Source organism: Hypomesus transpacificus, chromosome 1 (assembly GCF_021917145.1).
Source record: "Hypomesus transpacificus isolate Combined female chromosome 1, fHypTra1, whole genome shotgun sequence".
NCBI classification, from domain to species: domain Eukaryota; kingdom Metazoa; phylum Chordata; class Actinopteri; order Osmeriformes; family Osmeridae; genus Hypomesus; species Hypomesus transpacificus.
Genome location: NC_061060.1, coordinates 11,147,371 through 11,165,275, shown reverse-complemented (window position 1 = coordinate 11,165,275; position 17,905 = coordinate 11,147,371). Strand labels below are relative to the sequence as shown.

Here is a 17,905-nt window from a genome sequence, read left to right as displayed (position 1 = left end):
GAGCCTCAAATGGGACGGGGACGACCAACCATCCACATCCCGTTCGAGTCCATCGAAAACTATTTATTAAATGGTCTACTTTTTCCTGTGAAAGCAAGCTGTTTCACCTTTGGCCTGGTTCAGACAAAATCTGAATTTCCGCAATCTGAATTTGAATTTCCGCAATCTGAATTTCAAGAATCTGAATTCCTGCAATCTGAATTTTAGAATGTTTTATTTTTGGATCAAAATAATTCAGTTGTATTAAATTTGGCATACAAATAATTCAGATATTATATATTCAACAGCAATATATTTCAGTTTTATGAAATTCGACACACAAATATTTCAGATCTTTCATATTCAAATTCAGATACTTTTGTCAGCTTTCTAGCTCCATAAATCCGTTGCTTTGGATCCTCCGACGGATGGTCTGGTGGCCGACAACAGCTCCGCTATGTCCTTTATTTTTAAACCATTTAATAAATAGTTTTCGATGGACTCGAACGGGATGTGGATGGTTGGTCGTCCCCGTCCCATTTGAGGCTCCACAGCATCCAGCCGTTCCAGGACTGAAGAGAGGTTTACTATGGCAACCTCATTAATGTGTACGTCTGTGACGGCAGAGTATGCAGCCAAGCTCTCTGTGACTTATTCTACTCGGTCACGGGCATCAGACTCAGATATATTATTAGTTTCTACCAGCTCAGCTAATTCTATCAGTGTCTGCACAATTTGAGGGAGCGCCATGATCTGTGATGCGTCCTCTAAAGACCCGGCAATTCAATCAATTTCCCGGCACATTTGCCATGTAATGCAATGCGTATGCACACCGCCCCCTACCGAACAAGATGGGTAGCTCGGTCAGCAGGGAGCTGAAGAAGAGCGGCTACTGACGTCACTCAACTGCGCCGCTCAGAATGCATTTTCGTTTTCGAATTATGGGCAGTTCTTTGCGGGCAGAACATGAAAATGAAAATGCAATGTCCGCTCAGTACTAATCAGTACTAATTTGATTTATGAGTCAAATAATGCAGCCACATTCTTAAAATGAAAATGCATTTCTGGAAATACATTTGAATTTGAATTGTGGTCACGATTTTGCAGCCACGTTCTTAAAATGAAAATGCATTTCTGAAAATGCATTTGAATTTGAATTGTGGTCACGATTTTGCAGCCACGTTCTTGAAAATGAAAATGCATTTCTGGAAATGCATTTGAATTTGAATTGTGGTCACGATTTTGCAGCCACGTTCTTAAAATGAAAATGCATTTCTGGAAATGCATTTTCATTTTCAAATTTTACATTTCAAATTGAATTTTGGTATCTATTTGCTGGGGCATATTTTGAAAATTAAATTTCAAATGTCTTTTTCGTTTTCATTTTAATTAAGGGAAAGAATGAGCAGTCTTAAAGAAGAAAATGAAAATGCAAATAGGATGATTGAATACTAATTTGATTTATGAGTCAAATAATGCAGCCACATTCTTAAAATGAAAATGCATTTCTGGAAATGCATTTTCATTTGAATTTTGGTCACGATTTGCTTCCATAGGTAAGTAGCTCATTTGAATCACTTGTGGTTATGTATAAAACAGTTCTGGTGTCTTGAATTGGACAATAAAGTTAACGTTAGCTAGCTAACTTCAACTTTGCTGTTGAAATCATTTCAAGACGCTGGAGTGGTTTTATGCATAACCACACGTGATTCACATCAGCTACTTTGAGCTACACTGATTGCCAAACGTACAACTGTTAACAACCAGTTGAAGACAGAAATTACTGTTTGTGGGGAATACTGCTTTGGTCGCATTCTTTTTGGTATTTTGGTGGTCGGGAAAATCTAGAAATCCTTCAAAATGTTGCTGGTTGATGGGGTGGAGGGAATTATGAAGAGTTGGATGGAGCGATGCTGGTGTATCTGGTGGAGGGATGGATGGAAGTGATACTGCGATTGTTATTGTTTGTTATTGTATATATATTTTTAATATATCCATATTTGAATAATCAAATTCAAATAAGTTTTCCTTGTTTCTTGCCTCTCTCAAACCATTCAAATAGCCTATCTTGTTGCGACTATTGACACGTACTCAATAGTATACTTCGTCATCCAATTTGCTAGGTGCCGCTGTCAGATAAAACGAGGGTCCTAGAACTGCTGTCCTGAAACTGCGGTCCTGAAACCGTAGCTCTCCGGGTCTCCAGCTCTGCAAGTTCATACTATTGGAGTGGCTCGCCTTTTTCCTAGCTTCGAGACTTTTTTGTTGTTGTTCAAAATCCTTTATTACTCAATTACAAATACAAAAACACACTGAAAACATTAAATGAACACATACATACATGAAAAAAGGGGCTTTCTTATTTGTCAGTCCTTTTAAGTTGGTGAATATTCGGTTTTCTTTCAGAGCATTTATATTTATGGATATAACATTTTCCAAATAAAATTAAAAGATTCAAAATGAAAACATGGTATTTATCTAAATCATTACCTTCATAGTAAAAATGATATCTCTATTTTGTAATTTTATCCTAGAGCCGCACAATACATTAAATACATCCTACACATCAATCCAAAACAATCTAACATAAAAACATTCACAAAACAAATGTGCAATCGTCTCTGTGAAGGCACCACAAAATATGCAGGATTCAGAAAGATCATATTTGTATTTCTTAAAAAATTGATTTGTTGGGTAGATGCAATGGAAACATTTTAAATATAGTTCATTTACTTTATTATTAACAACATATTTATCATAATAGGTCCAAATCAAAGTCCAATTGATATTCCCAAAGTGGTTATTCCAATAATGTTTGCATTGAGCAGCTGTGGGGCAAAATATCAAATGTCTAAAATATATATTTTATAGCACTTTTTATCCTTTATGTCAATGCCATTTAATAAAACATCTGTTCTAAATGTTGACTGGTCATTAGATACATTACATTTACATTTTACATTTACATTTAGTCATTTAGCAGACGCTCTTATCCAGAGCGACTTACAGTAAGTACAGGGACATTCCCCCCGAGGCAAGTAGGGTGAAGTGCCTTGCCCAAGGACACAATGTCATTTGGCTTGGCGGGGAATCAATCCGGCAACCTTCTGATTACTAGTCCGACTCCCTCACCGCTCAGCCATCCGACTCCCCCATCACATTAATACCCTGCAGCACTCTTACGTAACCCGTGGGTATGGCATCAAATACTATGCTATAATTTCGTGCAATTTTTGGAATATTACACTTCCATAAGAATTAGTCAGGCTTATGTTTCCATATGAAATTGAATAATTTTATTAAGTCTATTTTCTTAATAAAAGGTTTGGAAACATCTAATACTTTGGGCGGATAAAGTACTCTGGATAATCCTTCAGTTTTGGAATAAAGTACCCGACCCTTGAGTGATAAATCTCTCATGAGCCATCTATCAAATGTATTTTTAACTTTTGGAATGAGAGATTGAAAATCGGATTTCATCCTTTCTGTCTGAATATGAATTCCTAAGTATGTTACTTCCTCTTTAACAGGGATACCCTCAAATTCTGTTGAATGTATATTGCTTTCTTTGAGTGGTGGGCATAGATTCTTTTTAAAATCTAGATTAATCTCACTGTAATCTTGGCGTTAATCTAGATTTATGTATTTTATTAAGTCTGGCATTTGTTTTTTATAAATTATGAAAATATTTAGTGTTCCTTTTACCATGTTCCATCCATCTCCATCTAGACCTGAAAAAAACACCCCGTACTAAATATTGAAGTACATTTTCCAACTCAGACTGTAATTTGGTTAATTTATTGACATTGGTTTGAGACATACTGTCGTTTTCATAAATATAAATTCTTAAATATTCTATCTTGTTCAAACCTTTTGTCTTTTGCTAATTCTTTACCCCTTTTAATTGCCATATTCCGAATCCGAAATGTTGTATATTCCCAGTGTTTACCATACATTTTTTCTTCTTGAGCTTTCCTCCAGTTTTCATGAATAATTTCTTCTGCTTTTGCTTTAAAGATTTTATCACATAAAAGTGAATCGTTTAATTTCCAGAAATTTGGATAATATCTTCTTAACTGGTTCTTTATATGCAATGTTAAATATATAATTTTATGATCAGTGAAGGTTGAAGGTTGTATTTTGACTTATTTTACTTTATCTAATAATTAATTTGATATAAGCCAAAGGTCAAATAACGGAAATAAACTGTACAAACAACCGTCATGTATGTGTGCAACCATTGTAAAACGTGCTACAATAAAGGCAGGCAACTGTACATTATCAAGTCCTTTCTCCTTGTTCTCATTCAGCTCAAGTAAATCTGCGACTTGCTGATGTTCCCTTTTGTGCTCGTCCCCTGTTCGTATCCGCGAGCGTGTTTCCAGGCAACTTGGATGGGGTGCTAGTTTACTCATTTCGGATTGGTTTCCAACTTAGCAAAAATCAGGAAAAAAATTATGTGAAAAAGATAGTAGTATGAGTAAGGTTCAAGAATCGAACCAAAATTATTGGGGGAGATAGTTTGGTAAATGTTGACTGGAGTTAATGGAATAAAAACGACCGGAAGAGCCGGGTGCCTAACCGGAAATGCAATACCACCTACATCCACCGGGGCCGTTGCGTCAAGCCGAGGGGCGAAGGGTGGGGGGTCTGGTTAGCCCTCTTTTCCCACTCACTGATGCCGATGTGGGCAGAATGGGAGACAGCATGAAGTCGAACGCACCTATTGTCAAATGCACCTCTACCAGAAATGACCATTGGACAGTCTCTCGCTCGCTCTAAATACAAAATCTATGATTTCCGGGAAATTGTATAGCATTTGCGGTCAGGGGTGAATCTAGGTTCCCACTTTTGGGGGGGGGCTAAGCCCCTAGATAAAACCTATTATTTTTCCTGTGACCCAGCAAAACTAGGGGGGTTTGGGGGCATGTTCCCCCAGAAGACATTTTTCTAAATATCCTTTTAAATCTGTCCTCTAGTGGGGTTAGGAAGAGAAATTAACACATTTAGATTTAAAATATTAAAGAAAAAAATATATATTAAAAATAAAAAAATAAAATAAAATCTTTTATTTGGGGGGGCTAATGAAACATGGGCTAGATACGCCCATGTTTTCAGGGGTCAGGGAGCCGCTATTGCCTTGGGCGCGCCATTTATGCAGTCAAATTAGGGTCAATACTATTTTGCATTCATAGAAATATTTTTGCATCAATAGAAATAGTTTTTTGCAAATGCAAAACTATTCCTGCGGATGCAAATCTTTTTCTACGGATGCAAAACTATTTCTACGGATATAAAACTATTTCTACGGATGCAAAACTATTTCTATGAATGCAAAATGGTATAGAGGGTTTTCACGGACGTCACATTCTGGGTAGTAACCCGGATGCGTGGCCATCTTGGAGGCACTCGATGTAAACAACTCAACGTAGTACAACGAAAATAACGTAAATTCTACACTCTTTGGAACAACTGTAGCCATGTCTAAACGACCGAAAAGGTCACCAAAACATGTCCAAGATAATAACATGTAGGCTTATCTTATCTTGTGAAACTAACTCAGATAGTGTACAGTGTACATAGCAAACTGGGGGTCTTTGAAATGAAAAGAAAAACACGATTGAGTGTCACTTGGCTACTAGTACACCTTGAATATTGCAATGATATCATACAGTTATGGTTAGGTTGATTTAAGACGCTATTGCATTACTTACTTTGGCCTTCACAACACAATGGTCGTTGAGGACTTGGTACTGCATCTCCCTCTCCCATCCACACACTATCTGATTGTAGGACTCCAAACCTTTGTAAGCTTTAAGGTCTTCGGTATATGGGCTCGGCAAGAAAACCAGGTAGTTCACAATATCTGGATATCCAACTGAAGGCAGAATCACAGGGTCATCACAGACCCAAGAAGAGGGAGCTAGTTAACTGGTAGGGATCTGCACCGCCAATAAATCCAATTTTCTCAACATATCGACGGTTTTCTTGCGGTCCAAGGCCTTCCCTGTATGCCTTTGGATCTTGGACACGTTTTGGTGACCTTTTCGGTCGTTTAGACATGGCTACAGTTGTACCAAAGACTGTAGAATTTACGTTATTTTCGTTGTACTCCGTTGAGTTGTTTACATCGAGTGCCTCCAAGATGGCCGCGCATCCGAGTTACTGCCCAGAATGTGACGTCCGTGAAAACCCTCTATTGACCCTAATCCATACATGGCCTTCCCAAGGCTCTCAAACGCTCTCCACACTCTTTCAGTGCATAAAATAGTCTGTGTAATTTATGATTGTATGTTTTTTTTCTGCCTTTTTTATTAGTCTAACAAAGAATAACTAATTGTTTAATCATTTGTGAATCAGACTCATTAAGCGTTTGTAAAATATTAAAGTTGACCGGATGTTGACAAGCTTGTTCATAAACACTAAGGCCTCAATCAGGATTTAGACAAACATGCATATCATTCATATAGGCCTACGCAGTGCTAGTTTATCAGAAAATATTAATGTCAGTTCTCTTTATATGCATCCTTTTACGGATCCATTTAGATCGAGTTTCATAAAAATCTTCAAACAACCTTTTACCACTGTGCATAAATCCAAAACGCACCTCAGCCCTCTAAAAAGACGTCAGAAAAAAGGGCCAACCCCGCCAACCAAACGACAATTCAGTGCAGGCGGTCAATCCAGCAAGTCAAAGCACTACAGCTAAGCCTGACCATGCCTGGACAAATGCTTCAACAATTACCACCACCTGACCTACTCAATATCGCCAAAAGATGCCTCGTGTACAACCTGTTAGTATTTGAGAATGCCAGGAACGCACTGGATCGAGATATAAAACATTTCACGGAACGGGTAAAGTCTACTGTCATGCCTAGCCAAGGCATATATAAGAGCTATCTCAATTAACGTGTAGAAGCTAGCTATGCGTTATATCAATATTTGGAGTGCATTATTACTATGCCCTTGCATTCAGAACGAGCTAGTCATCTTGTCAGATAAATGCCATTTACAATGTAGACTGTTATTTAAAATAGATTGGCTGTAATATTCTTACATGGCGCATGACTAACTCAAACTCGTTTTCTTTTCAAAGGCCATTGTGGAGGTACAAGATTGTCTAAATAAGCAGCAGCCAACCAATCTTCGGGATTGCTGCAACCTTCTGAAAGCCCTGTGTGCCAAATGTCATGTTATCCAACAACTTTCTGCTGCATTGAAAAACCTCACATCTGGTAAGACAAACTTATTTGAATTGTTATAGCCATGTAATACAATACAGCAACTTCAGAGGACTTCACATATGTCCATAGTAAGTGAATGCTAGGGTTCTGATATTGTTAATAAGTGATCCTGTTTTCCATCGTATATTCAATAAACATTCCCCCCAAAAAATACAAATCTACTGCTTTGACTCAAGTAGTAGGTTTTGAACTTGGAGCTGTTCCATAACTGAATGTGTAATGAAGGCTAGCCATGTGCTTTCTAATCCTTTCAACTGCACCAACAGATCTACAATGCATCGCTAAAGCCCCTTTAAAGGGAAACCTACTTCCCAACCAGGTAGAACTGTCCAGGGAAAGGGCCATCCAGGTGCCGGATGTACTGAAGTTCGGCCCCATGCTCCAGAATGTCTTGATGGCAAGTTCTATCACAAGGGCAGTCCAGCTTCTGGGAGCTACCCTGTCCTTCCACCAGCTCCAGCTCTTCTTTACCTCCCAGGCTGATAGTCTGCTCCCGAAGGATGCATTCACACACTGCACGGTGTCTACCACCCAGCACAGCACAGTCTTTGAGGCACCAGTCTTAACCTGTGAGGTTGCGAGGAAGCATGACAAAGCACAGAACGTTGTTCGCTTGGAGAAAACGACAGAAGTACAGCAGATTGGGGTTAAACCAAGTGTAGCGCTTCAGCCAGCACCGACTCCGCAGGTCAATATTCTGAAGTCATCATCATCCCCACCACTGCCAAATAACTATCAACATTCAGGTGACTGTAGCTCTAACAGCACACCAGTACCCTCACTGCTCATTGGCCAGGGGATGGAGAACAACGTATTTTTGCTGCACCAGAAGCAGACTTCCTCCCAGCTTGTCCATTTCCTGCGATCCAATGCCAAGAACAAGCATGTTATGGAGGTCACCTATGAATGGAGTGAATACTTTCAGTACACCTCTGGTCTCTGCCAAACTGAAGCCGCTGCCACAGCGCCCCTTGTGGATGGGGTGATGAAGCACCAGACCAGAGAGGCTGAGATGGAGGAGCCAGGAGTGGCAGCGTCACAAGTCCTGTTGAGGAAGCAGTCGTTCCCAGAGGTGGACACACACTACCCAGTCTTCACTGTGAAGAGAGTGGAGTCTGGAGGTTCTCTGACCTACACCTGCATGATCGCAACCAAAACCGAGCTCTGGGACGTGGGAGACATCTTCACTGATGTCAGACACACTACCTCTCAGAGTAGCGCCTTCGAGAAAGAAGGCAATCTTCAAATCTCCTGTACTGAAGATCACGTGGAGAGGACCACCAATGCTATCCTGCCACCCAGCCAGCTCCAGACTGAAGAGGCCAACCCGAGGCTGGAGGTCAGCAGAGATCTTGAGATCTTCCAGAAGTGCTCTGTCTCATCTTCCGTCAACCTCTTCAGAGGTCCAGAACTTAAGCACCTCAGCATTCCAAAGTGTAGCCAAACGAGCATTCCGAAGTTTCAGGTACGGAAGTATGAGGAGATGGCGGTGGTGGTTAGTCACATGGTCAGTCCTGGGTGCTTCTACATCCAGCATTCAGATGCCTCCCTGCAGCTTCAAGCCCTCCACGCAGAGTAGGTTTCCTAACATGACACCAAGCATCTGGTCAGATTATGTTTGTGTGTATGTCTTTTAAGATGCACAATTAAATGTTGTTTGCCAAATGTCATTTGACTATCTGTTCGGTCATTACTGAAGACCAGTTGTATTTTTGGTTGATTTGTAAAAAGATTAAATGTTTTGTGGAATTATCATTATCTAGATGTTTTATTGTACATTAACTCAAAAGGCAAGATATGTTATTGATGGCTTTTACAATAAATAGTTTTAGTTAAGTTGGAAAATGTAAATAGGAAAGCTTTGAGAGCAAGCTGCATGTTTTGGTGGAAACATCCCCACCTAATGGTGATTCAGTAGAATTCATGGCATGCACAGTGCATCCTTTCACACATACATTAATTGTCCTACCCATGGAGCACATGTATTCTAGTAAGAATGTATGTAATAATTTGATTTCTCTGCAGAAATATAAGCATTACTATTTGCTTATAACAAGGCAAAAGTTGTGCCTATAACAGGGAATACATGCAGAAAAACACCTAATTCCCATGGAGTGTTTCCACTTCTAAAAATTTTTGCTACTCATTTGTGGTGTTCCTTCTTCCTGGTCCCCTCTCCCTGTTTCCTTTGTCTTCTGTGTCATACAGCAGTCTGAAGGACAGTCGTTCATTCGCAGAGCTGCGGAGCATCCCAGATATTGGGAGCTATGTGATGAGCTGGTTCCCCTCACAGGAGATGTGGTGCAGGGCCCAGGTCACCAAGATCTGTGGCATGTGTGGAGGTGAGTATGCTTTCAGGCCGACCACTAGAGGGCAGAACGTCACAAGATATTTACTGGCTACTGGTGGTAGAGACCAATTATTTGTTTGTAAACATTCAGGATGCGCGCGCAATTTGGTTGCAGAAAACCGGGAAAGGATAGCATGTCAAAAGGACCACACGGATAATGAAAATAGTTAGATTTAAAAAGACCAAAAAGCTCGAGGAGGACAGCCTTGAAGAGAGAAAGCGATTACACATTGATCTGTCGCATCAGAATTTGTATTTGGGTCCCGAAAGTCTTTACATTTGAATGAGAATGTCGCCCGGTAGACCGCATAGGTGGGCGGCAGCCATGTCTTCACGTCATGTCACAAAGTTCATAATTTACAGTTTTAAAGTCAATTCTACATCTAAAAAGTTGAGCAGGGCAGTTTTTAAGAGATATGGGAATTCTGTTTTTAGCCAGCTGGTCCGATTATTTTTGTGATTTGTTTAAAACTGGCAGTCTGAGTGAGACTGCGTCCCCGTTACACAGTTTTGACGTTAGCCTCAGTCAGACTCGCTCACTGGCAGTGTGCACAATGTTGTATTTCATTCCATTCTACACCAGAAACGTCAGGGAGGACTTTCTAATGTAGACACGAGCCTGATGAAGATAGCCAGAATCTCAGATTTCTTTAACCGAGCATGTTTCATTCATCAATTCCCTGAGAAAGCGACCTCCGTTAGCCAGGCTAGTTTTGCCCGATCACTTTGTCAGGCTATTTAAGGGTATCGGGGTCAAGTGACTTTTGTGTATAGACAAGTGAAATGTAAATGTATTTGTCCAAAGGCCAAGAGCCTCAAAAAGTTAATATCAAGCCCTGCAATCCAGTGGCCAGAGATATATGATGACCTGATCTACACTCCAAGTGTAATAGACCGGGAAGAAGTTCGTCTTTTGCAACCGACATGCGCAGTTGAGCCTGCTTGACAGTTGTGTGACGTAGGGTGATAATTGGTCTATAGAACAGGCTGTCCCCCTCCCCCCCAGAGAACAACCCAACAGACTGTGACAGAACATCCAGCAGCATCCAGGTGGAGGTGAGGAGGCTGGACTACGGGGACTCTTCCTGTTTGTCCCTCTGGGACATTAAGGAGCTCCATCCAGATATGACCACACTTCCCCTTCAGGCTGTCCAGGTTGCTCTGGCCAAAGTAAGAGGCTGTCCATCCATTTCCTTTGAGTGGTAATGCTTTGATGTAAAACCATGTGCAAAATATTTGTCTTGTCTTGAGTGCTTGGTGCGAATGCTTATTACTCCATGAAACATGGATTTAGAATGCTTGGGCTAGTTTGACACTTATTGAAAGTTCTGTTGTCCTTGTTTATTTTCAAACTGATTTATTTTGTAGTCTTACTTTGAACAACACTTCAAACGGTCTCCTTTAACTGTACCTTAAAACCCAAAGCCTTGTCCTTCCTGGTCTGCTTAATAATAGAGTGAAACCAACCTGGATACTTTAATGTAATTTCCATCTGATCAGTCACAGTCTGTTCTCTGTAAAGTTAGATGAAAGAACTAAGTATTTGCTTAGCCAGAATGGCCGTTAGGAGACGGATAAGATATGGACGATAATCAACAGTTCTGGCATGTTCTCGCTACGCTCCTCAACATCCCCCTCTTTCCTTCTCTACCCCCACTTCCTCCAGGTGTCCCCGGCGGAGGGCTCTGCCTGGTCCCAGGTGGCGGTGGGTTGGTTCAGGGACATGGTGGAGAACAGGACCCTGTTCGCCAGGCTTTATATTCAGGGAGATGGGGAAGGTGCCAAGGTCCTTGTGGAGCTCTTCATGGAGAGGGGGAAGATTGGGGCCATGAGGTCATACCCTGCCCTCACACACACATACACGATATATGTAGAAATGCAAGGATGCCTGTTAATGTCTCCCCAGACTAGTAATTAGGGGAGACTAGTTTATGTGTGCCCCCCTTATGTGTTTTTATAGGAGAGGGGCCTCCTTGTCGCTGAGATTGGCTCAGAATGGACACGCCAAGCATGATAAGCTGAGGAACGTGGGCATCAAGAGAAGTAGGTGTCGTCACATACTCACACTGACACATGCAATCATATACTTTAATTACAGTTCTGCTGATTCACCTTTCCCTTGTTTGAATGGGTTTAATGTCCTCTAGAGGGCAGAGTTGTTACAGCCATCAGGCTAATGATGCATTTAAAATGGTGATCTGAAAGTGTGCTTGTCTGCTGGTGTGTTGAAGATAGTGCTCAAGAGCAGACAAGGAAACGAGAAGCAGCCTGGGGGAAGTACCTCATCTCCTGTTATACTCAACACCAGAAATAGCTTCTCTGGAAATTATTTCACGCAAATGACAAATCCCATCAGATATTCCACTGGCCTGGACTAAATTATCCATTTATTGAAACTTCCTGCTTTGTGATATCCTTTTGATTTATTTTCATTCCTTGACAGCTACTTATTAGATATTGTTTTATTTATCAATGGTTTTTGAACCCAGTTGGTCTGCAGGCATGTATATAGTTATGTTTTACTTAAGTTTGTCTTCAGTTTAGGATGTCCTTTTGTTCTTAGTTTATATATCTATATGATGTCTATCCAGCTAGATGCAAAAGTAGGCGTGTTTTGTGGGATTGAGTTGTAAATCACCTTGCATATGTTGACCGAATTAATCTAAATAAGTTTATTTCGTAATAAAGACACAAATTGCAACTGGAAAGTATCCTTTGTTTTGATTTGCAATATTTGGTCCTAGCAAGCATTTTTTCTTACTCTTCAAGCATAGTAACTATTGTCTAAGCAAAAACTTAGCAAAGTAGTTTAAGACCCTCAGTAGAATCTTTGTCAAGGAATTGCTAAGTTCCTTGGAACACATTGGCTTACCACCTATCTTAGAGTTGGACGACACTGTTCCGAGATGGAAAAACCTGCTAGAAGGACAATAATCTGCAACTCTCCATTAAGGAGTTGAAGGCTAAATGAAAATCATACCCAAGAAGACTTTTTGTTCTTCGCAAATAATCTGTAATTTATGGCAAAATGAAGTGCTGAAAGGAACTAAACTATAAGCATGAAACACTTCTGACTACTTCATTCAATGAGATAGCCACCCATGTCCTCCCCTAGCCAGGCCAGAAGTGCGGACACAGACACAGTCATAGTACAGTAGCTAGTGACTGGAGGTCATCTGATAACACTGACAATCACCACAGAGGACTGAACTCTGCTCCAGCTGCACCACACGCTAGCATCACAGAAAAGTCTACTATTCTCCCAGCTGCTTCCCTACCATACTGTAAACCGCTTGTCTTCCCAGCCAAACGGGGGTGTTTGAGTCTGAATAAACTGGAGTTCTCTTACAGAGGAGTGGACTGGGAGGAGCTGTGACAGCAGCTGATGCATGAATGAGGTCACAAGTCTCACAGGTCAAGTCCCTCTTTCTGTGATGATGTCTGTCATGTCCAGAATGTTCTATGTGAAAATGCCCCCCCCCCCATGACTGAGCCTGGGTGGCTTAGGATGTCAGGTCTGTCTGGCGTAGGATGTCAGGTCTGTCTTACTACTGCTCACCCAGGAACCGGACCCTCTCTCCCCCAATACCTCCACCACCCACCCGCCAGCCACATTCCTACACTATGTTTGATTGTGCAAAGAAGACTAATGTTCTTCTTTTTATATATATGATCATCTAGGTTTTTGAGGATTTAGAAAACCCTGTCGGATCAGATGTCTGCTGTTCAACTGGATATGGGATTGTCTTGAATGATTTTGTCCAGCTGGTACAATTCACATTTGATCCCCAAGAAGATAATATATTTGTTGAATGACTCCACAAACATCTCACTACTTCTCTCTCCCTGGATCTCTCTTTTTATTTCTTTCCAGCCCTCCGTCCCACGTCAAAACCACACTCCACTTCCCTGCCCAGTGCCCTACCAAGAACAATACAGCACAATCATGTTGCTTTGGTGCAGAGCTGAGACCTATTGTGTCCACACAGATTCTTTCTTCAGCTCGGGGTAGGAGGAAATCGAGGCGTTTGATCTGTGAATTCTAAAGAGTCTTGTTGGAGCTCAATAAAGGCGGCCATTGTATGTAAATTGTTTATATAAGCGCGTATGACTGCCCCAGTGCAGGGTAGTGGCTAGTGGCGGAGGAATGATTAGCATTTTACCAACGCATGGTTTTCTCAAACCCAGTTGCCTTCGGCCTTTGGTTTGATTCAAACTTTTTATAAGTTATTATTTACTACACATTTGTACACAGTTTGTGTACCACCACAGCTGAAGGTAATCTAAATGACGCATCTTATTCTAAAAAGTGAATGATTGTGGGTAACTTGTGTTGGCGAGGAGCAGAGAAGGGGAACTGGTAGTTGTGATCTCCCTAGGGATTGGCTACCTTACTGACAAGTTATATCAAAGACCATACTTGTTTTTGGAATGAAACAGCTGTACAATAACTTTTTGTAGCTGGACGTACTTGTGTTGTCATTCAGGCAATATCTAGGCTAAAACGTCAAGCTACCAGTCTTCATATAGGTAAATATATAGCTAAAAGGTCCTAATGAGATGCATGTCTTGAGCCATTGCTGGGAAAGTCTGTGTTGCTGAGTCTGTCTGTCTGTCTGGGACTGGATCCCAGGTCAACTTGGGAGTACGCTATTAATACTTGGCGAACCAATCACGTGATTCGGCTAAATGTTTCGCCATTGGCTTCGCTACCGTATGTCCCGTGACGTACTTGGTAGGCCATCCTTCGGCCTCTTAAAGCGCGGCCATGCGATTTAGCGGCTCTTGTTTCGCGTAGGGTCCTGATCGACCTGGCTCCATGTCCGGACTACACCTCATGGTGTTCGTTTGTGGACCTGGTCCTGCCCCTCGCACCCCCGGATGAGCCTGGTAAACTGGCACAACAAAATGCATTACAACCATTGAAGCTGTGTTATAACTGTGTTATTACTGCATTATACCTGTGGGTTACAGGATTGCATTTTTGAGAAGTAGTTGAGGTTGTGTGTTTAAGGAATACAGGAGGTGTAGGTTTGACGACCACCTAGAAAGTGATTGCTGTTTATTTGAACTTGTCGCTGAGAGAATAATGCATTGTGGATTTGATAGAATTTCATCTTTATTGATACTTATTAATCACACAGGTTTCTTCATTTGAAATTATGAATAGTAAATGCATACTCTCCTAATACTGTAAGGATTGGAATTTTTTCCATCATGTGTGCCAGCTTGAGCCTTGACTTTTGTTTCATTTGATTTATAACCTTCCAGACCTGGAATCCAAAATGAACTGGGGGTCCTTTTATGCTGTGATCAGCGGCGTAAACAGGTATTCCACTGGCATCGGCCGCATTTGGCTCTCCGTGATCTTTATCTTTCGCATCCTGGTCCTGGTGGTGGCGGCTGAAAGCGTTTGGGGCGACGAGAAGTCCGGGTTCACCTGCAACACCCAGCAGCCTGGCTGCAACAGTGTCTGCTACGACCAGTTTTTCCCCATCTCGCACATCCGCTTGTGGGCTCTGCAGCTCATCCTAGTGTCCACCCCGGCCCTGCTGGTGGCCATGCATGTGGCCCACCGGCATCACATTGACAAGAAGATCATGAGGAGAACGGGCAGAGGCAGCCCTAAAGACCTGGAGCACATCAAGAGCCAGAAGTTCCCGATCGTCGGAGCTCTCTGGTGGACCTACATGATCAGCATCATCTTCAGAATCGGCTTTGAGGTGACCTTCCTCTACATCTTCTACGTGATCTACCCCGACTTTAAGATGGTGCGTCTGGTGAAGTGTGACTCGTTCCCGTGCCCAAATACGGTGGATTGCTTCGTCTCCAGGCCCACGGAGAAGACCATATTCACCGTTTTCATGCTGTCTGTGTCTGGGGTGTGCGTGCTCCTAAACCTGGCAGAGGTGGCCTATCTGATTGGTCGAGCTTGCATGCGATGCTGCCATGGCTCAGACGAGGAGAGCAAAGTAGCCTGGATCACCCAGAAGCTGTCATCCTATAAACAGAATGAGATTAATCAGCTGATAGCGGACCATTCTCTCAAGGCTAAGTTCAATGTGACCAGAAAGACCCCTGTGGAGAAGGGTGAGAGGTGTTCTGCTTTCTGAAACACTATCCCTCCATACCCTTTTCATTGCTTCCAACTAACGATCAGTAACCCACTCAGAATTCAAGACATCATTGGCAACATGGTTACAGTTACATATCTGTTATTACATCCATTCGTCCATTCATTAATTCATCCATTCATTATACTGACTGTTGCAGGTAACAGGTCTGAAAATGGGATCCAGGTGTAGGATTCGGAAAGTGAGGGATCCTTATACATTTTTAATGCTGGATAGGAATGAGGAGGAACATTTTTTCAAGGGACTTCAAAAAGTCTCAAAATCGTCTCCAGTTGGGGGTGGAACTGAAACAAAGCCCATAGGATAAAGCAGCATTTGTTTGACGAAGTGACTTGCAGGAGCATAATGTGCTGTGCGAGGAAACCTAATTTAGTCATTGGTTTGAAGAAAACTGTACATCAATTCCTTCATTATTATATGGGTTGCTTAACTCATATTAAATGACTTGGTGGATGTTCATACAGCATAAGAATTAGACCTAAGTGCAGTTTACAAAATATGGAGGTCAGAACAACCTGGAAACCTGAAGCACTTGAACACGTTTTTTGAGAGTTGGTTTAGAACAACTTTCTTGTGGAAAAACGATGTGGCTTGTTGTCTAATGGCAGATCCTTTCATTTGCCATCTGAGAGAATGGGGTTCAATCCCAACTGGCTATACCAACAAGGACTATTGACACCTAGGTTACACTATGTGTAAAATAACAAATGCTAACATTTCATCAGTTTAAATATTCAAAGCTGCATAATTTGTTTTGTGGAAGTTGGGTTTGAGTGCTGGTGGTTCATATCCAAATCTTCAAGATCAAAGATATCTGGATCTCTCACAACAGGAATGTTACTGAACTGCTTTTGAACTTGTCATTCTTCTGGGGCATGGCCCTGCACTATTTCAGCACCTTAAAATGGTGGCTTTGTTTAAGAGGCATCCACATGATGCCAACCTATGAATAGGCAAGATTAGAGGGAGGATTCATTCTAACATTTCCATACTGGCTGCTTTTGTGTAGCAAGCACAAGAATGAGAGTTTCAGTGAAAGCTCCATGTCCTATTAGTAAACTGAGGGCTTGTTATTGCACCTAGGTATCTATCTGCTTACATTTGTTTATCTCTTTCAATTAACTTTAATTTACTTGATAATGATTTCAAAAATCACGAACCATAAATTTGACAAGAATTCTAAATACACACTTATTGTCAGAGTTACTTATCAGAATTGGTATTCCAATGATGATCTTCTTGAAAATATTGAGTATTTATAGTATATACTATACATAGAATTGTAATAATATGTAGAGTATTTAACTTTTCTAAACCTTGTTATACTCTACCATCCCAACTTTCCTATCTTTTGAGTCATCAATCATTCTTTGATTTTCACTCACATTGTAATCATGGATGCCTAATGCTCATGGTTGTAGGACTGATTTGCAAGTTTAGAAGACAGACTAATGTGCCATTTTGTTGTTTGAGGGAAATAGAAAGCTTTTCCGTAAATATTAAGTAAACAATCCAGTTCAAATCTAATGGGAACAGACTTGTATATACTGTATGTAAATTGTTGTATATCAAGAAATAAAATACATCATAATTTGCATTTGAATGATTGTTGATGTGTAGACAAACTACTTATTAAACATATTGTTAAGACCCTCCTGATTAGATGCTGTGACCTCCATAGACAGGTTACATCAACACTGTGCTATTTCTCATACATTTTGGGCAGCTATAAGCCAAGAAAAGGAGCTGTTGAAGATCTTTATTGATGTAAATAAATTGTGATATATTTGTCCAGTGCTCTGTTACAGAAACATAATTATAAAGAAGCCTCTGATTTTGCTGCAAGAAAAGTGATTACAGTACTTTGACAGAAGTATTAAGTATCTGTTGAAACCCCCTTACAGTCTTTTATGAGCTCCTTCTTTATTTGTTACAACCTACATATCTCTGTTACAACCTACATTTGTGTAATGTGTGTAGCATTGTGCTTTATAATGTTTTTGGGTGATAAGAAGAAGACTATATGCACACAAAAAAGTTATATGCACATCTTCCTAGACAGACAGGGCAGGCAGGCAGACCGATCTATCAATAGATTTTGTACTATACTGTATGATGTTATAATAGATCTTTTGTGGGAGGTTTTATAACTTCATGTCTTACTGTAATAATTGTAACCCTAATCATTTAGCTACTGC

At 40.9% G+C, this 17,905-nt stretch overlaps 1 protein-coding gene across 1 annotated transcript; it reads left to right on the top strand.

Annotated features, from left to right (window-relative positions):
* The first annotated feature begins 6,699 nt into the window (after nucleotides 1–6,699).
* LOC124470675 lies at nucleotides 6,700–17,301 on the top strand. Its single transcript, XM_047024648.1, has 9 exons — nucleotides 6,700–6,834; nucleotides 7,076–7,214; nucleotides 7,490–8,798; nucleotides 9,432–9,565; nucleotides 10,580–10,743; nucleotides 11,240–11,406; nucleotides 11,534–11,620; nucleotides 11,809–11,864; nucleotides 14,827–17,301. Exons 1-9 carry the CDS (start codon nucleotides 6,709–6,711, stop codon nucleotides 15,684–15,686), a joined length of 3,042 nt encoding a protein of 1,013 aa, XP_046880604.1. The 5' UTR covers nucleotides 6,700–6,708; the 3' UTR covers nucleotides 15,687–17,301.
* The last annotated feature ends 604 nt before the right edge of the window (nucleotides 17,302–17,905 follow it).

Coding starts and splice junctions, on each gene's coding strand:
- LOC124470675 (XM_047024648.1), top strand. CDS start 6,709: ATGCTTCAACAATTACCACCACCTGACCTACTCAATATCGCCAAAAGA. Junction 10,744..11,239: donor TCCAGGTTGCTCTGGCCAAA/GTAAGAGGCTGT, acceptor CACTTCCTCCAG/GTGTCCCCGGCGGAGGGCTC. Junction 11,865..14,826: donor GGGGAAGTACCTCATCTCCT/GTTATACTCAAC, acceptor TTTTGTTTCATT/TGATTTATAACCTTCCAGAC.